The sequence below is a fragment of the Schistocerca gregaria genome, chromosome 3 (assembly GCF_023897955.1).
Source record: "Schistocerca gregaria isolate iqSchGreg1 chromosome 3, iqSchGreg1.2, whole genome shotgun sequence".
NCBI lineage: Eukaryota > Metazoa > Arthropoda > Insecta > Orthoptera > Acrididae > Schistocerca > Schistocerca gregaria.
This window is the reverse complement of record NC_064922.1, coordinates 862,442,189-862,467,669: the sequence shown is the minus strand read 5'-3', so window position 1 is coordinate 862,467,669 and position 25,481 is coordinate 862,442,189. Positions and strand designations below refer to the sequence as shown.

The 25,481-nt window shown below is 46.9% G+C and overlaps 1 protein-coding gene across 2 annotated transcripts in view; it reads left to right on the top strand.

The window, feature by feature from the left end:
* Positions 1-25,481, top strand: part of LOC126354876 (3-phosphoinositide-dependent protein kinase 1-like) — a 391,140-nt gene that overhangs the window by 310,232 nt on the left and 55,427 nt on the right. The window contains exon 1 of one of the 2 annotated variants that reach the window (XM_050004886.1): positions 24,863-25,303. The exons of the other annotated variant lie outside the window; for it this stretch is intronic. Within the exon in view, the coding sequence (XP_049860843.1) occupies positions 25,205-25,303 (99 nt within the window). The 5' untranslated portion in view covers positions 24,863-25,204. Of the gene's footprint in view, positions 1-24,862; positions 25,304-25,481 lie in introns of those variants that run through there. 2 annotated transcript variants of the gene reach the window in all.

Sequence of the window (25,481 nt, the reverse complement as noted above, 5' to 3'; positions counted from 1 at the left end):
CTGTTAACGTGCTACCTGCAATCTAAACAAGTCGCTAACGGCTGCGCCCGTTCAGAAGGGAACGTGTAACTGTTCTGTCCTCGTGACGTCACTGTACACAGCAGTTGGCAGTCGCTGATGTCACGACGCACGCACCTCTACCCACGCAGTACCGGGACCCTGCGCCGTGCCGTAGCTGGAAGCGAGCGGCGTCTTTGCTTGTTGTTGGCCATAGCGAGTGCCTGGAGGCATAAAGGGAGACTATGATTTCCATGCTCTGGAAATGAGAATTAACTTTTGTTTACGGAGAAAGTGGACGAGTCGTATGTAACTCCATGACACGCAGATTAAAGGTAATGTGCGGTACAGCGTTTAGAAAAAAATGCACAGCGTGACCAGATGTGGTTTTCTAGCTAGAACATTTCGCTCCCAGGCTAAATAGTTACATATGCTACTGTTAGCGTAGTATCTATAGACATGTTTAATACGGGGTGTTTCAAAAAGGATTTCAAAAATTCATACAAATTTATTGCAAGGAGATTTAGAGTTGGGTTTAGTGTTATTTTGTAGGGAAACACATCAAGTTTTTTTTTTTTTAAATCTTAAACTAAAGCTGTTGTATGTGGCTTCCGTTAATTATCTTATACACGTCGCATTGGAGGTCAATTTCTTTCCAAAAGCGCTGTAGCATTGCAGGTGTAACTTGCTCAGCACAGGCGTAAATTCTTACTGTAAGTTCAGGTGGAGAGGCCAGGACGGGAGATACAAACACGATATCCTTAATGAATAACCATAAAAAAAATCTAGTGGTGTCAGGTATGGGAAACGTGGGGGCCATGGAATTGGCGCATCACGTCCAATCCATTGACGTGGCAAGCGGTCACTGAGGAAATCCCGAAAGTCAGGTAGGCAGTGGGGTGGTGCACCATCTTGCATGAAGTAAACATATCGTTCTTGGTCATACTCATTGATCTGTGCTACCAAAAATTGTTATAACATATCCAGGTACACTATCCCGTTGATCGTTCTCTCACGGAAAAAAGGGGCCGTACACTTTCTTCTTGCTCAATGCAGAAAAACCGTTCGGTTTATAGCTACCATTAACGTGCCGTAATGTTTGATGTGGCTTTTCAGTGTCCCAAATGCTGCAGTTATGTGTGTTAACCTTGCCACTTAAGTGAAAAGTCGATCCTCAGAAAAGATGATTTTGTCCAAGAAATGTTCATCCTCATATAATCGATTTAACATACCCGCACAAATGTTTTTGCGAGCAGTTGTATCAGTGTCTTTTTTTGCTTATAAGATCGTCAATGTGTACGGTTTCAAATGCAAGCGGTTCCTCGACACGCGCCAAACAGTCGTATGTGGGATTTTCAGTTCTCGAGATGCACGCCGGGTAGGGCTGTTGACAAAACGTTGACCCACTCACTAAGCGACGTCGTCAGATAATCTTAGACGACCTGGTGGTTTACCACGTCTTACCGAGCAAGCGTTTCTCCAAAACATTTGTGCCACTCATAGCCTACAAGGAGGATTTTCAGCGTTCTTCGTACGGCAAATTACGCTGAACTTTTGTCGCCGACTTCGATTCTACGAACCAAAACACACACACCTAGCACGCTCTGGTCCAGTGTTTTGTAGGCCACTCATTTCATGGGTGAATTGCGCTTTCTTAAGATTCTTGCTTTGAACCTCAGCCTGGCCTCTGATTTTGCTGCAGTTAGTTTTTACGTGGTCATGCCACTTAAGGTGGCTCCAGATGGTTACTATTATATCTTACTGTCGTTACCGTTTCCAGTGATCTTCACCAGTAGCGTAGGCCAACAGTAATGGATCACTATGTCTGTTTAAGCGCGGTGCCTCGCCATTAACTGCGGCATTAATCGATCATACGCAGGTCTCCGTGCGTTTTTCTAGTCTTCTGGTGTTGCCACCCTCCTAAGGCCGACAGCATCGTCCACAAACAACAATATAGCGTTTCCGACATTATCCACTACATCGTCTATACATATTGTAAACAATAAACGTCCCTTTATCAGTCTCCTGGGGTATTCCAGAAATCGTCTTTATATCTGTGTGGTACCGTTAAGAAGAACGTGTCGGATAGTAAGTGCTAGAAAGTCGTAAATACAGTCACATATGTGACCCTACGCGCGGCAAGCTCGTGTTTTGTTCCCTAGCCGACAGTGTGGAACTGCGCCGAATGACTTCCAGACGTCAAAGAACACGGTGTCAGCGTGGACTCCTTTGGATTTCACTGATGAGCAGTGAGTGCTGTATTTGTCGAGGCTCTGTTTGCAGATTCCATGTTGATTTTTATAAAGGAGAATTTCGTTCTCTAAAGGCGTCAAACTACGTGAACATTTCGCATCTTCCATTATTACGCGTCGTGTTTTAAGCAACTAATATAGATTTTATTAGGGCACTAATGATGTCACTAATGTACTGAAACACGTGTCGTCAAGAAAAGTAACGTAAAAATAACTCAGTGATTGGGGTAAACATGCGTACTCTGATCCCTTAACGAGATCGGTGCTGTCCCTAGAAACTCGAGGGTTCTGGAAACATTATAGTGCTCGGCCGGTCGGGACTATAAGACGGCGGAACGTCCTTTGTGCCTCGGGAAGTATACATTGACGGCCAAATATCAACGCTATCGTGCGCTGTAAACGGCTGTCAGTAAGTAACAGTTGAAGGTGGACTAGACACGACAACTGGCGTTCGCAACGTTATAGAGACACATCGATGTTTGCCGGCCGGTAGCTCGCACTCACACGTGTGCTGCCTTCAGCCATCTGCTGACCATTCCCTCTTGTTCTTGTGAACGGGAATAAAGATGAGGCGGGCTTTTGTGACCGAGCGCTTCTAGGCGCTTCAGTCCGGATCCGCGCGACCGCTACAGTCGCCGGTTCGAATTCTGCCTCGGGCATGCATGTGTGTGATGTCCGTAGGTTAGTTAGCTTCAAATAGTACTAAGTCTAAGGGACTGATGACCTCAAATGTTAAGTCCCATAGTGCTTAGAGATGTTTGAACCAATAAAGATGACTTCTCGAATCAGTCTGGCCTTTTCCGGTGACGTTGCACAGTGCTGCGTAAGTGCGCCTTCCTAGCGCGTCCCTGAAGTTGTTTTTGATGGCAAATTTCGACATTTATTCCTGGCCTTGGATGGTTCTGCTCGCGCAGCCAGCACCGGAGTGACTATAAAAACAAGTCGTTTGACGTGCTGATTCGGTTCCTGACGTCACTTGTCACTCATTGTCTCTCCGTTTCTTGTAGCAAAAACTCGTCGGCCTTGGACCGTACCTGACAGTGGGGACTGATCTTCGCGCGGTATTACTCTCTGCTGACGACGTTTCGTCGCGATCCGTGTGTACCGCCATCGTGTTGGACTCCACTCCTCTGGACGCAGGCCACACACTGAGGGCAGGTGAAGCACCGTCTCAGATAGTGTCTGCTGCGACAACGCACCCCCGCTGATACGTAGACAGCTTGCTCACCTGTCTTTGTTGCAACTGGCTATTCGCCTGGACAGATGCACTGCCTACCTCAGTACAAACCTGCAGTAGTCAGCTCAATGGTCAGTGTCTCTGGATGCGCGCAGATCCTGGCTTCCGACATCGATTTTACTTCAGATTTATCGTCCGTGTGACGGCCTGCAACGGGACTCATTTCGGTCCTTCGGTGGTGCGTTGTCAGGCAGCCCGTCCCATTGTTTAGAAAGGAGATGTTTGCACCGGACTACAGTTTAAACTGCTGTAACGAACGAATTACTGTGCATCATTTCGATAAGCTGTCTAATGTTTCAAAGCGAACTTGGTCGATTGTTGTCGAAGTTATTCATTTTGAGGAATGCAGCAAACGTTTTGGGCAGATGTCGGTCAAATAGTAACATGCGCTTGCAGTTGAATTGTGTACCAGATCCCGGGCTCGGAAAGTGTTGCCAACTCTTCAGAAACATCCTGTCCTTCAATGAAATGAGTGGTGGTATAGATTAGACTTACTGAAAGCTGTTTTGAGAAACGGTGGAAGCGTGTAACCCACACAAGTTTCGCACTTGAGGTAAATTAGCTACCTATTGCAGTAGAATGCCTTTCATTCTTATAACTTGCTTTGCATGGAGGCTTGACCGAAAATTTCCCCTTCGCTCCCGGCTTCTTGCTTCTAAAAGCCACCAGCTAGTGCTGCCCATGCAAACTGATTAAAGTGGACTCGGCAGCGGCGACAGTCTGAAATATCGTATCGTTGTCCTGAAAGTGAAAGGCAGGAAAAGGTTACCGTGTCAGCGACGTGCCGGGAACATTTTGCGTTCAAACTGAGCCTGCATCCACTGGTTCGGATGCGATGCCCAGGTTTTCACTCGTTTGAACACACGCCACATTCCACTTGGCCTCGCTTACTGCTACACTAACACCACTGGCATCCTACCGGCCATATTCCACTGAAAAAAAGTTTGTTCTACAACAGTGTGCCAAATTCCCAGGCCTGAAAATGAAAGATGTAAAAAAATAACTAATTTTAAAAAATTGCCTAGTTGCGTGTAGGACACTCGCTCTGAGGGTTCTGTACACACTTTGTTTACGTATACACTCCTGGAAATTGAAATAAGAACACCGTGAATTCATTGTCCCAGGAAGGGGAAACTTTATTGACACATTCCTGGGGTCAGATACATCACATGATCACACTGACAGAACCACAGGCACATAGACACAGGCAACAGAGCATGCACAATGTCGGCACTAGTACAGTGTATATCCACCTTTTGCAGCAATGCAGGCTGCTATTCTCCCATGGAGACGATCGTAGAGATGCTGGATGTAGTCCTGTGGAACGGCTTGCCATGTCATTTCCACCTGGCGCCTCAGTTGGACCAGCGTTCGTGCTGGACGTGCAGACCGCGTGAGACGACGCTTCATCCAGTCCCAAACATGCTCAATGGGGGGACAGATCCGGAGATCTTGCTGGTCAGGGTAGTTGCCAAACACGCATACGACCATCATTGGCACCAAGGCAGAAGCGACTCTCATCGCTGAAGACGATACGTCTCCATTCGTCCCTTCATTCATGCCTGTCGCGACACCACTGGAGGCGGGGTGCACGATGTTGGGGCGTGAGCGGAAAACGGCCTAACGGTGTGCGGGACCGTAGCCCAGCTTCATGGAGACGGTTGCGAATGGTCCTCGCCGATACCCCAGGAGCAACAGTGTCCCTAATTTGCTGGGAAGTGGCGGTGCGGTCCCCTACGGCACTGCGTAGGATCCTACGGTCTTGGCGTGCATCCGTGCGTCGCTGCGGTCCGGTCCCAGGTCGACGGGCACGTGCACCTTCCGCCGACCACTGGCGACAACATCGATGTACTGTGGAGACCTCACGCCCCACATGTTGAGCAATTCGGCGGTACGTCCACCCGGCCTCCCGCATGCCCACTATACGCCCTCGCTCAAAGTCCGTCAACTGCACATACCGTTCACGTCCACGCTGTCGCGGCATGCTACCAGTGTTAAAGACTGCGATGGAGCTCCGTATGCCACGGCAAACTGGCTGACACTGACGGCGGCGGTGCACAAATGCTGCGCAGCTAGCGCCATTCGACGGCCAACACCGCGGTTCCTGGTGTGTCCGCTGTGCCGTGCGTGTGATCATTGCTTGTACAGCCCTCTCGCAGTGTCCGGAGCAAGTATGGTGGGTCTGACACACCGGTGTCAATGTGTTCTTTTTTCCATTTCGAGGAGTGTATAATCTCGCCAGTTTTTACCTGTTCTCGATACAGGTACTGGCAAGCTACAGGTCGCGGGAATTCCGAGGCGCTATAAAAATCTCTGCTGCAGTTAAGCATTCTAGCCCTGCCTGACATACAAAAGAAAGCGAATAGGAAACATCAGTTTATATACGCGGCCAGGGTGTTGGACCAGATCTGGACATTACTCCCCTCTCCAGACATTACGCCCCTTGACATTTTTTTGGGGGCTTTATCAAGGACAGTCTTACTCACACCAGTTGCTGACGTCGACGAACTGAAGGCTCGGATACAAGCTACTGTGGGTACTGTGACGGAACACATGTTACGAAACATCTTGCGGGAAGTGGAATAACACCTCGACATTCTCCGAGCTACGAAGGGAGCACACGTTGAGGTTTACTAACGTAAGTGGTCTTAAAAAACTAGTAACACTAACCTATGTAACGGCATCAAATGTAAATTATTATGTCAGACGGTTATTCTGTAATAAATTGTTATAATCAGGGCAAGACTTTGTGCTCAGCCTGTACTTCTGACGGATGATGGATGTAATCGGTGTTCTAACGTCAAGAAGATATTTTTATGTGGTATAATTACATACTGTTATGTTATGTTAACCGGGGAACTAGAAACGATGGAGAGGCTCCGTCCCCGCCGCAGCCGCAGTGGTCCACAACCCCACGACGACTACCGCAGTCCACTTTACCCCTCCGCCGCCCCACACCGAACCCAGGGTTACTGTGCAGTCCGGCCCCCGGTGGACCCCCCAGGGAACGTCTCACACCAGACGAGTGTAACCCCTATGCTTGCGTGGTAGAGCATACGCGTGCTTGGAGGACTTGTTTGCGCAGCAATCGCCGACGTAGTGTAGCTGAGGCGGAATAAGGGGAACCAGCCAGCATTCGCCGAGGCAGATGGAAAACCGCCTAAAAACCATCCACAGACTGGGCGGTTCACTGGACCTCCACACAAATCCGCCGGGCGGATTCGTGCCGGGACCGGCGCTCCTTCCCGCCCGGAAAGCCGTGCGTTAGACCGCACGGCCAACCTGGCGGGCTTTTTTACTCTACTTGTACTGTGAAATCTTGTCCCTTGTCAAATATCCTGATTCTACGTCAGCGGCAAGTAGGCTATGTTTTGATGAGTGAGTTTCTGAACATCAAAATACAGTATGTGGCGTAAATGGCCGAATCTTTTGATTCCATTGACTTTAGGAACTTAAATTTTTTACACTGTCAAAAGACTATAGACATTAATATGTGACATAAATTTCAACTTGATAATCTAACCATTGCTGAGAAAAGAGTTTGTAACAGTCGGGCGGAGAGACTGACAGATGGATGAGAAAGCGATCCTGTGAGGGTTACATTTTACAGATTAAGGCACAGAGCTCTAGAAATAAAAAAAGTGCAGCTGTCTTGAGACGAACTCTAGGTTGTAGCTCAGTTAGCACTGTACGAACGACAGAGGTTCACTTCGACGCAGTGAACGGAAAGGGTTGCTGCGTCGTTCAGTAGGAGCTTCCAGCAGAGCTCAGCAGAAGAGCACCCTGGAGGACCAGGTCAGCGTCGCGGCAGGCACTCGCTGCCTCGGGCTCACAGTACCAAGTCCTGACGAGAGGGCGCGCTGTGTGCACGCGATGGGTCGGACGCTCGCTCCCGCGGTCCGGGCCAGCTCTCACTCCCGCGAAGTGTCGGCTGGCTCATCCCTGACTCACTGGTGCTGCTACATAACTCGGCAGCTGTTGCTCCGTTAACGTAGGTAGTGGCGAGCGTTCCTGACCGACGAGCAGACTGAACAATTGGACGAACCTCGGTTTTGTCCCGTCTCTCCCTCAAACTTGATAATCCCATCCCTCCCAAGCGTTTTCCCGCTTCCTTTGTTCCTTCCTCCACAGATCACGCTACTCCGTTACGTCGCTCCCAATCGGCGAATACTTCTTCGGATAAGTATAATGTACCATTTGGGGGAGTGTGCGAAACTACCGACGAGAGTTGAAGTGGTGTAGGGATGGCCGTTCCGAAATTAAAGCTTGCGGGCGCAGCGTTTGTACCCGCGACCAGCATCGTCCCCGTGCACACCGCTCCTGCGTACACGTGCGCAGGATGTGTTTCCACAGGGTGGGCAGCAATGTGAGCTTGCTTGCTGTTGAGTACGGGATGATGTCAAGTTACCGTACCGGAGGACTACACGAAACCGAAAAATCGTACGGCTTTATTAGCCGGGAGATTAAGTGTGGAGTTTGCGGCCTGCTGGTACAAGTTTTTCCACATCACGCCACTTCGGGGACTTGGGCGACGCTAAAGATGAAGTGAAATGTAGAGAACAGCTCGAACACCCGGTTGCCGAGCGAAGAAAATCTCCGACCTGGCCGCGAATCGAACCCACAAACCTGCGGTCTTCAGGCAGAGGAATTCAGGATGACTCTACTGGGATTTCAGATTTGCTGCGACGGCTGACAGCTCGTTTTAATTGTGAGCACGTGTAAGGTAGTAGCGGTGGGTAGGAAAGATATTCAAAATGTTCAAATGTGTGTGAATTTCTAAGGGACCAAACTACTCAGGGGAAAGACATTCCTGTATTTTTTCCAATACATGGTTAATGACTTCGGAATGAAATTTTCACTCTGCAGCGGACTGTGCGCTGATATGAAACTTCCTGGCAGGTTAAAACTGTGTGCCGGACCGAGACTCGAATTCGGGACGTTTGCCTTTCGGAGGCAAGTACTCTACCATTGGAGCTACGCAAGCACGACTCTCTCAGTTCTGCAATGTCTGCAGGAGAGTTTCTGTAGAGTTTGGAAGTTAGGAGACGAGGTACTGACGGAATTAGGGCTGTGAGGGCGGGCCTTGAATCGTGCTATGGTAGCTCAGGCGGAAGAGCACTTGTCTGCGAAAGGCAAAGATCCCGAGTTCGAGTCTCGGTTCGTCACGCAGTTTTAATGTGCCAGGAAGTTTCAGTGTTAATCGTGTTTCTTGACTCATTTACGTCGACTAAATATGTAGGGATAAGGTTGCGAAACGAACTGGAATGTACCGAGCGCTTAAGATCAGCTGTAGCGAAGGGTAATTTTCGACTGCAGTTCATTGGGGAACTTCTGGGATAGTGTGGTTCGTTTGTAAAGAAGACGGCGATGGAACCCTGGTGCGGCCCATCCTCGACTACTGCTAGAGTGTTAGGGATCCCGCGCAGGTCGCATTCGAAGGCGTGCAATTCAGAGGCGGCCTACTAGATTTGTTACCGGCCGCTTCAGTGAGCATAATTGTGTTACGGAAATGCTGCGTGCACTCAACTGAGAATCATTCGAGGAAGAAGACTTTCTTTTCGTGCTACGCTGTTGGAGAAATTTGGGGGTTCAATATCTGCTACAGAGTATAGAACGATTCTGTTGCGTCCATTGTTCATTTCGCGTAAGGATGTAATACCAAAAGTAATATAGATTAGGATTGGAACAGATGAATACGGGCTGTCATTGTTCCCTCTCTCCATTGGCGAGTGCAAACTAAAGCAAAGTGGTATGCTAAGACTGGCTCGGATTCCTGATTGGAAAGGTTTTCCTTATCCTGCGTTACCGGGCACCTTTCCTCCGCCAAATTTGAAATTAGTACGATTAAGTGTGTGTGTTAAATGTAGGTGACTATAGTAGGTGTCGAGAGTAGACTCATGTTCGTCTTGGAGACGACGAGAGAAGAGAGGGTGTGAAACACTGTACCGACACCCCAGCCTACTCCTCTCGAACAGCACCGAGGAGGCCACCGCGCCTGGCTTAATGTCGCTATCCGACGGAGCGTCGTCGTCGACAGTGCCGCATGGCGTCACTTCATGAGACACGGCGGAGACAGCACAGGGGCGTAAAGGCTGCGAACGTCTCGCCACCACCTCTCCTCTCCTTGCCGGCCAGAAACTGGCAGTGAAAATCTCATCCGCCAGCAGGATTCGAAGAGGCGTACCTCCGAGTCAATCGCTACCGCACCAGCTACGGAGGCCGGTGGGAGTAGAAAAAGAGAGTGTCTATCATTGATAAAAGTAGCCTCCGCCGCGCACTGTACAGTGACTTGCGTCGTTAGTGTGTGGACGTGAAACGGAAGATGCGCTGACCGTAATTCGGCGGAGACGTCATTTCCCGAGGCAGCGAGCTGTTTTGTTGTGTTGTGTGGTGTGGTGTGCCGAGGTTTCCTGTTGACGAGAAGAGAACGGCTGATAGAGGCAGCAGCAGCTGCTGCTGCTGCTGGCAGGATGTGGCTGTGTCTGTGTTTGCGTTGGCGCCGGTCAGCGCAGCTCACCGTGACGGCGCGGCGCGTGATGCGTGACGCAGTGCGTGGGCGGCGAGCACACACGGACGCGCGTCTTATTAGGAGGACGCCTCCCTGTCCCCGCTCGTGCACCGGTCTGGCGCCTGCTACCGCCGCCGTCCTATTCTCCCACGCACCGGGCTCCGTCGCCGCCTTTACGAGCATCCAGCCAGCCGTAAAACAAAGGAGTCGATGTCCGTTGTTCTACAGTAACGTCTGTCATCAGCAATGCAGACATATGTCAACCCGTAATTGTGAATCGTACGTGCAGATACAGATGCTGGGCCGAAACATTGTGACCACTGAGTGCCGCCAGGTGGCAACAGGGTCACGTGACGCGCCAAGAGGAGCGGAGACGAATGGCGCACCATTCTAATGGGGAAACCCGCTGACACGCGTGACTTTGACAGTGACCGGCGCTCGGGACGGCAGTCTCGCAAACGAAGAGGCGCGTCGGCTGTTAACGTGCTACTCCCTTGACATTCTATGGAAAGTGGTTCAGGGGCGGTGAAGCCACGAGTTGGCAGAACGTGCGGGTCGGAGGATTGCCGGCTGTGTAAAGCAGGGGTACGCGGCGATCCGACACAGTACAGTGCTGGTGCCGCCACAGCCACAGCCACAGGAGTTGGAAGCAGCGCTCTGCAGCAGACCACCCCTGCGTGTCCACTTGTTGACCCATAGACTCTTGTCAGGAATGCAGTGGGCACGTGATCCTCGCGAGCGGACCGTGGAACGGTGGAAACGTGTCGGGTGGTCGGGTCAGTCACGTTCCTTGTTACATCTGGTGGATGGTCGTGTCCGAATACGTCACCATCCTGGCTCGAAACACGCACCTCGTCACGGACGCAGGCCAGTGGGGACTTTAACCTGGCATCCATTGACTGGGAAAATTACACATTTGTCACAGGGGGCAGAAGCAAAGACTCGAGTGAAGCACTCTCAACATAGAACCTTGAGCAATTGACTAGAGAACAAACTCGAGATGGGAACATATTAGATATCTTGGCGACAAACAGACCTGATCGTTTGAGGAAGTTAATCTAGAAGAAGGTATTAGCCACTATAATGTCGCTGTTGGCTTCTATTGTAAGTAGGCTGTATAGATTTTTATATTGGCAATGCCACGTAGCGCTCAGTATGAAAATCACTGGCTGTGCTGTGTGCAGTCTGTGGCTAGTTTGCATTGTTGTCTGCCATTGTAGTGTTGGGCAGTTGGCTGTTAACAGCGCGTAGCGTTGCGCAGTTGGAGGTGAGCCGCCAGCAGTGGTGGATGTGGGGAGAGAGATGACGGGGTTTTGAAATTTGTAAGACTGGATGTCATGAACTGCTATCTATATACATTATGACTTTTGAACACTATTGAGGTAAATACATTGTTTGTTATCTATCAAAATCTTTCATTTGCTAACTATGCCTATCAGTAGTTAGTGCCCTCAGTAGTTTGAATCTTTTATTTAGCTGGCAGTAGTGGCGCTCGCTGTATTGCAGTAGTTCGAGTAACGAAGATTTTTGGTGAGGTAAGTGATTTGTGAAAGGTATAGGTTATGTTAGTCAGGGCCATTCTTTTGTAGGGATTTTTGAAAGTCAGATTGCGTTGCGCTAAAAATATTGTGTGTCAGTTTAAGCACAGTCATGTATAATTTTTCAAAGGGGACGTTTCACTAACAAAGAAACAGCGTAGAGGTTTCTTGTTTGGGAAAGCAAATAAAAGTGAATATCTTCAAGCATTTACCATCTTTGGTCGGAATTTAAAGATATTGTCCACCACGTGCTAGAGAAGTATGTGCCTAGCAAAAGATATAGGGGAAGGGAAGGATTCACCTTGGTACAACAAATATTTTAGGAAGTTGCTGAGAAAGCAGAGAATTTTGCACAGTCATTTTAAACGTAGTCACTGTCCCGCTGACAAACAGAAATTATGTGGAATGAAAGCAGCTGTAAAAGGTCAATGAGAGACTTTTAACGAATTTGAAATCAATATTTTATCTGCAGATTCTAGAAATAACCCCATAAACTTTTGATCGTACGTAAAATCTATGAGCTCTACAAATAACTCAATACATTCTCTTGCTGACAGTACGGCTAATGTAACAGATGATGATAAACAGAAGGCCGAAATTCTAAACCTAGCTTGCAAAAACTCGTTTACGGTAGAGGAATGCAGCACGATTCCCCCTTCAAATTATCGAACAAACGCAAGGATGGCTAACATAGTGTTTAGTGTATCTGGGATTGTAAAACAGTAAAGATCCTAAGACGCCAGGAAGGCATCTAGCCCAGCCGGTATCCCCGTAAGATTTTATGTTGACCATACTACAAATATAGCGCCATTCTTAACCATCATCTATCAGAGATAATTGGAACGGCGTAAAGTTCCACGTATGTGGAAGAAGGCCCAGGTCATAGCAATGTATAAAAAAGGGGAGCAAATCGGATGTACATAATTACTGGCCAATTTCACTGTTGTTGTAGAATCATGTAACATATTTTGTGTTCAGACATAATAACCTTTCTAGACTCTGAGAAGCTCATCTGCAGAAACCAGCACTGTTTTAGGAAACAGCGGTCATACCAGACACAGCTGGCCCGCTTTGTGCATGATATACAAAAGGCTCTAGATACCGGCTCCCAGGTTGATGTATTTCTCGACTTTCGAAAGGCGTTCGACTCATTTCCGCACTGTCCCTTGCTACAAAAATTGCGCGCTTACGGTCTATCCAATGACATATGCGGTTGGATAGAAAGTTTTCTAACAGACAGTCAGCAGTATGTCGTCCTGAACGAAATAACTTCAACAGAAACAAGAGTAACTTCAGCTGTGCCCCAGGGCAGCGTAATAGGTCCTCTGCTTTTTACGATTTACATGAACTATCTGGTTGATGGTACTGACAGGCGGCCTTAGACTGTTTGCCGATGATGCTGTAGCCTACAGGAAAGTAATATCACACGCAAGTTGTGAACAAATCAAGGAGGATTTGCAGAAAATAAATGCATGGTGTAATGACTGGTAGTTATCTCTCAATATTAATAAGTGTAACCTAATGCTTATAACAAGGCGAAAAACCCCATTAATTTACGAGCACAAAATAAATGCCCAATCTTTTGAAGCGGTAACATCCGTCAAGTATCTGTATGTGACTATTCGAAATGATCTCAAATGGAGTGATCAGATTGCACAAGTAACAGGCAAGGCGAACTCTAGATTGCGGTTTATTGATAGAATCCTGGAGCAGTGCAGTCCTTCAACAAAGGAAATTGCTTACAATACGTTAGTTCTACATCTACATGACTACTCTGCAATTCACATTGAAGTGCTTGGCAGACGGTTCATCGAACCACAATCATACTATCTCTCTACCATTCCACTCCCGAACAGCGCGGGAAAAACGAACACCTAAACATTTCTGTTCGAGCTCTAATTTCTCTTATTTTATTTTGATGATCATTCCTACCTATGTAGGTTGGGCTCAACAAAATATTTTCGCATTCGGAAGAGAAACTTGGTGACTGAAATTTCGTAAGTAGATCTCGCCGCGACGAAAAACGTCTTTGCTTTAATGACTTCCATGCCAACTCGCGTATCATATCTGCCACACTCTCTCCCCTATTACGTGATAATACAAAACGAGCTGCCCTTTTTTGCACCCTTTCAATGCCACCGTCAATCCCACGTGGTAAGGCTCCCACACCGCGCAGCAATATTCTAACAGAGGACGAACGAGTGTAGTGTAAGATGTCTCTGTAGTGGACTTGTTGCATCTTCTAAGTGTCCTGCCAATGAAACGCAACCTTTGGCTCGCCTTCCCGACAATATTATCTATGTGGTCTTTCCAACAGAAGTTGTTCGTAAATTTAACACCCAGGTACTTAGTTGAATTGACAGCCTTGAGAATTGTACTATTTATAGAGTAATCGAATTCCAACGGATTTCTTTTGGGACTCATGTGGATCACCTCCCACTTTTCGTTATTTAGCGTCAACTGCCACCTGACACACCATACAGCAATCTTTTCTAAATCGCTTTGCAACTGATACTGGTCTTCGGATGACCTTACTAGACGGTAAATTACAGCATCATCTGCGAACAACCTAAGAGAACTGCTGAGATTGTCACCCAGGTCATTTATATAGATCAGGAACAGCAGAGGTCCCAAGACGCTTCCCTGGGGAACACCTGATATCACTTCAGTTTTACTCGATGATTTGCCGTCTATTACTACGAACTGCGACCTTCCCGACAGGAAATCACGAATCCAGTCGCACAACTGAGACGATACGCCATAGGCCGGCAGCTTGATTAGAAGTCGCTTGTGAGGAACGATGTGAAAAGCTTTCCGGAAATTTAGAAATACGGGATCAAGTTGAGATCCCCTGTCGATAGCGGCCATTACTTCGTGCGAATAAAGAGCTAGATGCGTTGCACAAGAACGATGTTTTCTGAAACCATGCTCCCGTCTTAGACTATTGTTTGTCTGTATGGGACCCTTACCAGTTGGGTCTAATACAAGAGGTTGAGAAGGTCCAAAGAAGGTCGGTAAGATTCGTGACTGGTACATTTAGCCATCGCGAGAGCTTTACAGGTCTCATAGAAAGTTTGAAGTGGGACACATTTTCAGATAGACGGCGTGCTAAACGGAAGGGGCTGCTCACTAAATTCCCAAACCCCGATCTTCACCGGGGATGTAGAGCATATATTATTATCACCAACTTTCAAAGCGCGCAATTATCACCATTCAAAGATAAGGGAAATTAGAGCTCGTACTGAGGCGTTCGCGATCCGCGAATGGAACAGATGGGGGGGAAATATGACTTTGGCGCGAATTGTGCCCTCCGCCACACAACGCTTGGGGCCAGCGGAGTATAGATGTAGATGTAGATATTGAGCTGCGGGGCATACTCACCTGGGATTCCGTTGGACCCGTGGTTGTAAACGAAATGCACTGTGATAGCTCTGCTCTACGACAACTAACACCTGCATCCCTTCGTACTATGTCTCTTACCTGGTGGTGGTGGCATCTTCAAGCAGGATAATTGCCCGCCCCAAGACCAGAATCGTGTTACAGAGATTTGAGGAGCGTCGTGGTGAACTCACGGTGATGTGTTCGCTACCAAATTTGGCTAATGTGAACTCGACGGACGCTATCGTGTGCCACTCCGCCGCCACAAACCACCGGCCAGTAATTGACAGGAATTGCGTGACCTGTTCGCAGACACCTGATGCCACACATTTCCAGAAACCTGTCGAGTACAATTCGATCCACACTACACAGAGTAACAGCTGTGTTCCTCGCTATGATACGGGTCGTCGTAGTGAGTCCTGTTCCCAAGTCGTGCGTGAAAAAAGTAAAGACAAAGTGGAACTCAAGTGATGCTCAGAGTTCATTGCCGATGCAGCTGTATACAATTTACATTACATTTAGAACCACACTCTCCATGACCACCGAGAAGTGCGTGGCAGAGGGTATGTTTTACGGTTTTTGAATCGTTGCATACTACTGTGTAAATACGGAACCGATTTACGCCGGAAAAAAATAGATCCAATTTTGGCCACTAGGTCAAAATCTGACGCTGGACTTCATTCCGCCGACGTCTCCGGTGCTCATATTGAACAAATTATGCCAGACGCAGTTAATTATAAAATCTATGCCTATCTCGCTTGTTTTGATCTTTTCTGACGGCACCCCGTTCCTCATCCTTCACGTATGGAAATGTTTGTGTACGTCTTTTTTACATTCGCAGCGCCAGATTAGCACCTGGTGGCCACATTTGTAAGTAATTTTTTTCCTGTGTATATCTTTGCTGCATTCGTGCCTTAGCATATGTACGAATTTCAGTGCCATATGATTATTACAGCCCACACTGGACCGCTGCGAGTAGCTGCACTTCAGTTATAACCACACGGCATTCGACGGCTGCAGTAATAAGTGATGTAGTACAGTATGAACACATGTTGCCTTGGTCAGGTGCGCATAGTGCTATATTCCGCTGTGTTTCAATCAGTTCAGTTCATTCAGACTCAGCATTAGCACTTCGATGATGGATAAGGAAGCAACATAGGCCGACACCACGAACTGTATTTCGTGTAATACGATTCTGACAGTGCCACTCGTGTTAACGCGTATCGTTTCAAGCAAATAGCATGGGTCTCTCATTCGCTGTGTACTTCAGCCAGTTGCGCTTTAGAGCCGTGACCATATGCCTCGTCTACAGATGAATGACCATGGTGGCGGTGGTGTCCGCTGGGGGAACAGACACCTTCGCACTTTTAAAGCGTTTTTATTCGGCTTCAGTTCTTCGAACTGAGGTGATTTCCTTGTGGAAGGTACCTGACCCTATAATACATCACTACCAGCCACAATACCAGCTGCAACACTAACAACAACAACAACAACAACAACAACAACAACGGATCAGCACGACACAGACTGTAATATACACAAAACGAAAACTACAAAACACCTTCCATGACTGTAATTAATACTCATTTTTCTCAGTTATAAGAGGCAGCACCCAACATTCTTACCTCAACGCTGTGTCTCAGAGAGACAACAGATTGCACGCCTCAAGTCCATTTCATCAAATTGAAACAACGAAGTCTACCTTATGATGATGGTATGGCCGTCGATACGCGTGGAGGGTTTTGTGAATTAAAGTGACAGAAGCAGTAGAGCGTTATTTTTTTTTTTTTGTATTAACTAGAACATTTTGGAAGCGACTGATACGCCCACCTTTCGTCAAAACAGGTAGTTTTTGTCTATGGATGACGCTACTATGAAATCATGCGTGGCACTGCAAATTATTTACCGTTAAACGAAGTCATGTCTTTGTCGTGATGTGGTGTGCAGCGTTCGCGTGGTCTTCCTGCTGGCCGCATCCTGTGTCACGGAATGTTATTCGTTAAAGGGTTTACGAATCGTCGCAAAGGTATAGACTGGGTGGACAGACTGCGTGGTCATAGCCTCATTAGTAATCACCTCGTCAGCTGCTGTTATCCTGTGACTTTCTTACTCCTGTGTTACTGGAGTGAAATATGCCGGCCGCGGTGGCTGACCGGTTCTATGCGCTTCAGTCCGGAACCGCGCGACTGCTACGGTCGCAGGTTCGAATCCTGCCTCGGCCATTGATGATGACCTCAGATGTTAAGTCCCATAGTGCTCAGAGCCATTTGAACCATTTTTTGTAGTGAAATACGTCCACTGTATAATGACAAGTTTAGTTTATTTGGATTTTCTTAAAAGTATAAATTCAGTATATTAAAAATAAATAAAATCTTTTACAAATTCATAGTAACGTTGACTTACCACAAAACTTCATTTTATCGGGAACACCGTCAGTTCTTTTCGACTGTTTTGCCCCTGAATAGACTCCCATGGGCTGCGTGTCATCGATACTGCCACCAAGAATCCCACCAGAATCGGGACTACACACTCATATCGTTTTGAACGTTTTTCTCATAAAATCCCTGCGCACACTGGTGGTCTTACCTCCACAGTATATCTTCATAGACAGACATGCGCGTACCACTATGGTTGAAACTCTTCCGTGCGGTTCAGAATTTTGTTCCCGTGGCCCCTCCCCCCTCCCACTACCGCTGCGTTTCCCTACCACTCCCAGCTCGTCCACTCTCATTAACACACACACACACACACACACACACACACACACACACACACACACAGTGTGACGTCGGGGTCCACCGCGAAGTGGAAACTGATATACGAATGGGGGAAATAACAATTTTGTTTTTCTCACAAGAGCCAAGTAGCTATCATATCATTAGAAGACGTAAATAACTTACAAACTAAGATTAAGATGTCGTGGCGTCTCACTGCAAAACAAGCTGCCCACCCAGTAACCGGGCAACCAGCGATCACATGACTATTTCGCAAACTGCAGGACTGGTTACTTGTCGAAAGACCTGTCATCCAGTATATCCATACATATTATAAAAATGTGTGTATGTTCTTTCCACATCTCCTCCTAAAGCGCTGCACTGATTTCATTCATACTCGCTACCCATATCCCTTTCTGTCAGACAAGAATCGCTGTGAGGGTAAGTACCATCTACCTATCATCGTTCAGGAGATATGACGTCATAAACAGTGAGTTGACTGAAAAACTGCCGCATCATGCACGACATTTTAATACACCTTGTTCTTTGCTTCTGTAAGACACTCCTACAGCCGAGTCATCTTAAAGGGATCCCTGGCACCTGGCAGCGCTTTTTACTTCGTTAAACTGCGAAGCCCAAACGGCTGTAAGTCTACAGAGCGATGAAGACGCTTATATAATCGCGTCGTAAATACGCGAAGCATCTACACCTAGCGTACGAAAAATCTGTGGGTTCATCTCGCAACGAGTCTAGTGCAGATGTAACATTTCGTTTCTAATAGAAAACTGGCTAAATGGACACCCAAGCATGCCCAGGTTTGTCAGTTGGTATAGGTATAATCTAGAGCTAACGATAGAAAAAGAAATTGTCTTTCAGCATGATCAGTATGGAGACATGTAGTGTAAGATTGACAATAGAGGGATTCTTTCTTTTGTGTAAATATGTATTTCATATTAATAAGGCTGTGCTATCGGAACCATGAATAAGATGACGTATCGTAAAGTACAGAACATAAACTCTGTTAAAGCCTCTCTGGCAAGCGTATTAGTATTAGGTACATTTTAAACGCTGCGGAATGGATTCATTATCTACCGTTGTTTGTTAATTTTACGAAACTACCTTCCATACGAACAGTAACACTGATAGAATTGTAGCAAACTGCAGTTTCCCACAGTAGAGTTTGCACACATAACACTTGCACAGCCCTTTTTTAATTAATAACTTTCAAGTGTTTAGGATCCATATTCGCTATCTTAACAGCGGAAAAGGGCGGGTGTATCGTGGAGCGTATACAAAGGAGGGCTTTCTGCGTCTGCACTACGGGCCATTAAAATCGCTACACCAAAAAGAAATGCAAATGATAAACGGATATTCATTGGAAAAATTTATTATACTAGAACTGACATGTGATAACATTTTCACGCAATTTGGGTGCATAGATCCTGAAAAATCAGTACCCGGAACAACTACCTCTGGCCGTAATAACGGCCTTGATACGCCTAGGCATTGAGTCAAACAGAGCTTGGATGGAGTGTACAGGTACAGCTGCCCATGCAGCTTCAACACAATACCACAGTTCATCAAGAGTAGTGACTAGCGCATTGTGACGAGCCAGTTGCTCGGCCATCATTGACCAGACGTTTTCAATTGGTGATAGATCGGGAGAATGTGCTGGTCAAGGCAGCAGTCGAACATGTTCTGCATACAGAAAGGCCCGTACAGGACCAGCAACATGCGGTCGTGCATTATCCTGCTGAAATGTAGGGTTTCGCAGGGATCGAATGAAGGGTAGAGCCACGGGTCGTAACACATCTGAAATGTAACGTCCACTGTTCAAAATGCCGTCAATGCGAACAAGAGGTGACCGAGACGTGTAACCATACCATCACGCCGGGTGATAAGCCAGTATGGCGATGGCGAATACACGCTTCCAATGTGCGTTCACCGCGATGTCGCCAAACACGGATGCGACCACCATGATGCTGTAAACAGAACCTGGATTCATCCGAAAAAATTAACGTTTTGCCATTCGTGCACCCAGGTTCGTCGTTGAGTACACCATCGCAGGCGCTCCTGTCTGTGATGCAGCGTCAAGGGTAACCGTAGCTTTGGTCTCCGAGCTGATAGTCCATGCTGCTGCAAACGTCGTCGAACTATTCATGCAGATGGTTGTCGTCTTGCAAACGTCCCCATCTGTTGACTCAGGGATCGAGACGTGGCTGCACGATCCGTAACAGCCATGCGGATAAGATGCCTGTCATCTTGACTGCTAGTGATACGAGGCCGTTGGAATCCAGCACGGGGTTCCGTATTACCCTCCTGAACCCACAGATTACATATTCTGCTAACAGTCATTGGATCTCGACCAACGCGTGTAGCAATGTCGCGATACGATAAACCGCAACCGCGATAGGCTACAATCCGACCTTTATCAAAGTCGGAAACGTGATGGTATGCACTACTGCTCCTTACACGAGGCATCAGAACAACGCTTCACCAGGCAATGCCGGTCAACTGCTGTTTGTGTTTGAGAAATCGGTTGGAAACTTTGCTCATGTCAGGACGTTGTAGGAGTCGCCTCCGGCGCCAATCTTGTGTGAATGCTCTGAAAAGCTAATCATTTGCATACCACAGCATCTTCTTACAGTCGGTTGAATTTCGCGTCTGTAGCACGTCATCTTCGTGGTGCAGCAATTTTAATGGCCAGTAGTGTATATTGATACTCTGCAAATCACACTTAAGTGCCTTTCAGAGAGTGCATCGAGCCACCTTCATATGATTTCTCTATTATTCCAGTATCGAGCAGCGTGCACACAAAAGGAACACCTGTATATTTCCGTGCGAGCTCTGATTTCCCTTATTTTATTTTGGTGATGGTTTCTCCTTCTGTACGTCGGCGTCAACAAAATATTTTCGCATTCGGAGGAGAAGGTTGCTGACTGAACTTTCGTGAGAAGATTCCGCCGCGACGGAAAACGCCTTTGTTTGAATTACGTCCACTCCAGGTCCTGTATTTTTCGACAATACAAATCTTGCAACTTTCTTTATGTACTCCAGCTATCTGCTAAGGACCCCACACCGCGCAGCAGTACTCCAAAACAGGACGGACAAACGTAGTGATTTCCGTAAATCACTCCAGGTAAATGCCGGGATGTTTCCTTTGAAAGAGCACTGCCGACTTCCTTCCTCGTCCTCCCCTAATCCGATGAGGCCGATGACCTCACAGTTTGGTCTCTTCCCCCAAAACAACCCAGCCCAAACGTGGTGAAACAGTTTTTAGATCTGTTGCATCGTATGATTGTTCTGCCAATAAAACGCAGTCTTTGGTTAGCTTTCCCTAAATTATTTTGTCTGTGTGTTCTTTCCAATTTATGTTGTTCGCAATTGTAATTCCTAGGCATTTAGTTGGATTTACGGCCTTTACATTTGATTGATTTATCGTGTAACCGAAGTGTAACGAATTCATTTTAGTTCCGATGTAGATGACCTCATATTTTTCGTTACTTAGGGCCGATTGCCAATTTTTGCACCATATAGATATATTTTCTAAATCGTTTAACAATTTGTTTTGATCTTCTGATGAGTTTACTAGACGATAACGACAACATTATCTGCAAAGAACAGAAGACCGCTGCCCAGTTTGTCTCCTAAATCGTTTATATAGACACGGAACAGCAGAGGGCCTGTAACACTACCTTCGGGAACGCCAGATATCACCTCTGTTTTACTCGATGACTTTACATCAGTAACTACGAACTGTTACCTCTATAACAGGAAATCACGAATCCAGTCACATAATTTTGACGATACTCCATAAGCAAGCAATTTCACTATAAGCCGCTTGTGTGGTAAAGTGTCGAAATCCTGATCGAAATCTAGAAATACAGATTCAATTTGAAAATCCTTTTCAATAGCACTCATCACTTCGTTTGTGTAATGAGCTAATTATGTTTTACAAAAACAAGGTTTTCTACATTCTTCTTGACTGTGTGTCAGTAGACCCTCCTCTTCAAGGTGTACATAATATTCGGACACGACATATGTCCCAAAAGCCTGCTACATATCGACGTTAATGATATGGGCCTGTTCAAATGGCTCTAAGCACATCTGTTGTCAGTCCCCTTTACTTAAACCTGACTAACCTAAGGACATCACATACATCCATACCCGAGGCAGGATTCGAACCGGCGACCGTAGCAGCCGCGTGGTTCCGGACTGAAGCGCCTAGAACCGCTCGATCACAGCGGCCGGCATATGGTCTGTAATTTAGCGGATTGCTCCTACTACCTTTCTTGAATATTGGTATGACCTGTGCAACTTTCCAGTTTTTGAGTACGGATCTTTCGTCGAGGAGCAGTTGTGTATGATTATTAAGTATGGAGCTATTGCATCAGCATACTCTGAAAGGAACATAACCTAATTAGTATACAGTCGGTATTTATTAAGTGATTTAACGTGATTCAGCACTCCGAGGATATCTAGTCTAAGTTAAACATGTTGGCAGGTGTTCTTGATTCGAATTTAATTCGTATACTTTGGTGAAGGAATTTCGGAAGGCTGCTTTTATTAACCCTGCTTAGGCAGCGTTGTCGTTGATGGTATTTCCACTGCTAACGCGCAGAGAAGGCATTGATTATGTCTTGCCGCTAGCATACTTTGTCTCGAAACCTAGCAGAAAATCCAAAGACATTCTGGTCGTATGTAAAGTTGCGTTGTGGAAACGATTATACGCATATGGCATTGATGTCCGCGCTAAATTTCGAGCTTCTGTGAAACATCGCCAATCTGCGAGATTTTGCGTTCTTTTAAATTTTTGCATGTTTGTTTCGTTGTTTCTGCAACAGTGTTGAAATGGTTCAAATGGCTCTGAGCACTATGGGACTTAACGTCTGTGTTCATCAGTCCCCTAGAACTTAGAACTACTTAAACCTAGCTAACCTAAGGACATCACACACATCCATCCCCGAGGCAGGATTCGAACCTGCGACCGTAGCGGTCGCGCGGTTCTAGACTGTAACGCCTAGAACCGCACGGCCACTCCAGCCTGCTGCAACTGTGTTCCGCTCCGTTTTGTGTACCAAGGATGATCAGTTCCGTCCGTTTATTTATTTGGTATAAACCTCTCAGTTGTCAATACTATTTATTGTATTCAAACCACTTCTAGTCTACACTTAACATTGTTTTTGGAGTGGAGATTCTCTCTCAGGAAGGCGTCAGGTGAAATTTTATGTGCCCTTTTTAAATGGACATCATTTTCGTTTATTTTGGGGGGAGGGTTTGTAATGGTCGCGAGCTTGTTTGGCTGTAGCGAGAGTGTAACAGTGTGTTGGGACTATTAACTGGCAGACATTCGAAGAAAGATGTTCTACATTTAGCGAGAACTGCTTTGGAAAACTGCAACACTCCCTCTTTCAGGACAGAAACTGTGAATATTCAACTCACTACGTACTCTTAATGATCCTTCATACGAAATTAGGCGAATAGCCCCTGGTGTAGCGACGTACAAGCAGTCACTCTTACCTTTTTCTCGGTCTGTGAAATCAAATCCTTAACGAAGGGACGATGAAAAGTTAATTCACTCAGTACTGATGTAGAACGCGACCGCTGTAATGTTTCGCGCGACAGTATGAAGCTCTAATAGGGTCGAGAACCGTACCAGATATTTGGGTGAGACGCTTAAGTACAACTGCTGTATCTTAGCCTCCAGATGCGGTCTGCATACGTCTTGAGGAAGAACAGTGTTGTCAGGGTCAAATGATTATCACTTACCACTGCTGTAGTGGTTTGCCTGGACGTATGTGTAAACGTGCGTTTGTTAAGAACGGCGATCGTCCATCGCATAGTGCTATCGTGGGAGAGGATAAATATATATTTTTTTATTTTGCCACGTAAAGAAATATTTAGTTGAAAAAGGTATTCAGAGGTTAAGTTATACGACGTCGGAGCTGTTACGAGACTAAAGGTTAGTTCTGGTTTTACAGCGTTGGGGAGCGGGTACTGGGAAACGTAGGTGTACTTCGTACAGGTAGCATCCGCCTGAGTCGCCCTGCATTGTGTTCGGGAAGGGCGCACCGGGGTTCGAACCGCGCTGCTCCCTTGGTCGAAACCAGCGACACTGAAGTTTTTCTGCTGATGTGTGTGGGACGGACGCGCAGCAAACGATTTTGATGAACCTCTGACTGTAATCTTTTGAGCTTATTCTTCAACGATCATCGTTAGCTAATAAATATTTTGTTTCTTTGGCAGGAACTTCGGCAAACGAACGTGAACTGTGTAGAATGTAGTCTAAAATATTTTCTTCCATGTCAGAATAGGCAAAGATAACTCGTGACTTAAAACTCAGGGAAACCTTACCATTGCAGACATATAAGAAAGAAAACCTACTTGCACCAAGATTTTTTTTTCTTCAGAGCTACACGCAAAGACCTCCAAATAATTGACGTTACCATACACGACAATCCATTACGATATTTTTAAGTTGAAACAACTAATACCCAGTTTCATTATATGAACACATGTGGATATCAAACTGTGTATTTGAAATTGCAGTAGGAAATAGTTTGGTTAATGGAGTGTGGTAGGACTAATTTTGGCGAAACCGGGGGAATTAGATTGGAAATGAGGCTCCGAAAGTAGTAGAGGAGTTAAGCTGTGTCGGCACTATATGGAAGTGAAATGTGCAGGGCAAAGAGTAGAGACACGAAGAGAATAAAGTTGTCGAAACGTCTTGTTTCAAAAACATTGATAAAGAGAGGACGTGAAGAGGTTATCGATTAAATCGAAAAGAAGTAATTACTTCTGCAGACATAGCTCTGTAGAGCACAAAACTTGTAAGAATTGACGGACTACTGTCATGCCGATTCTCTGTTGATATAAATAGTGCGCAAAGACGTCAAGTTTCTACACATGCAACACACAGGTCGCAAACTGGATGTTATCAGACAACTAGAAATTTTCAGACATTACTCAGCCCCATAGCGTGATTAATGAGAAGAACTCTGTTTCATCATTTTCCTATCTTTTCTGTTTATTTTGTAATGCTATTTCCTCGAGTTTCAGAATACAAATCCGTTCTCCCCCGCAATCAAACACTTCGTAAAATCCGAGAGGGAAGGCAGTTAACTGCAGCACGGAGTGAGCTATTTCCGCACGCCATGTTTGCGGAACGGTTCGGGAAAGCGTTTATATCGGGGACCGGTACCGCGATAACGTAACGGGCGCAAGCATCCGCTGCTGCCATTGAGGGCGCGCCCGGGCTAGACTGCGGCCTTCTGTAGGTAGGTCGCGTCGCGTACTCGCCGTACTACCGCTGTGGCCGTAGCGGACCGCGGGGAGGGGGCACGTCCGGACGTCGCGATTGGCCGCGGCAGCGCGCGGTGGGGGGAGCGCGTCACTGGCGGGGAGCTGGCGGCCCGCGGCGCGCGACACGCGCAGTCTCGCGTTGGCAGCTGGCGAGAGCGGACTGCGACTCGTGGGGGTGAGAAGTTCGCGTCTGGCTCGCCGCTGCTCCGCTGTGACTGGAGTGGACTGTACGCTACGTTAAGTTACCGCGCTAGCCTAGCCGTCGGCGGGACACCACCATGAGTCCGGACGGGAGGACGCGCACCAAGCACCAGCCCAGGGGGATAGTGTCGGCCATCACGAGGTTCCTTAAGATCGGCACCATGGCTAAGAGGAAGGTGAGTTGTCCTGAAGTTTATCGTTGTTTAGAGAGCTTCATTTGCTTTCATCGAGTAGTTCAGCGTGCAACAATAGCTGTACGTGGTAAGCTGCGGGACGTACTGACCCGGGACTATGGGACTTAATTTCTGCCCTGTGTTGGAAAACAGCGTTATGTCAGAATGGGGAACCGTGAGG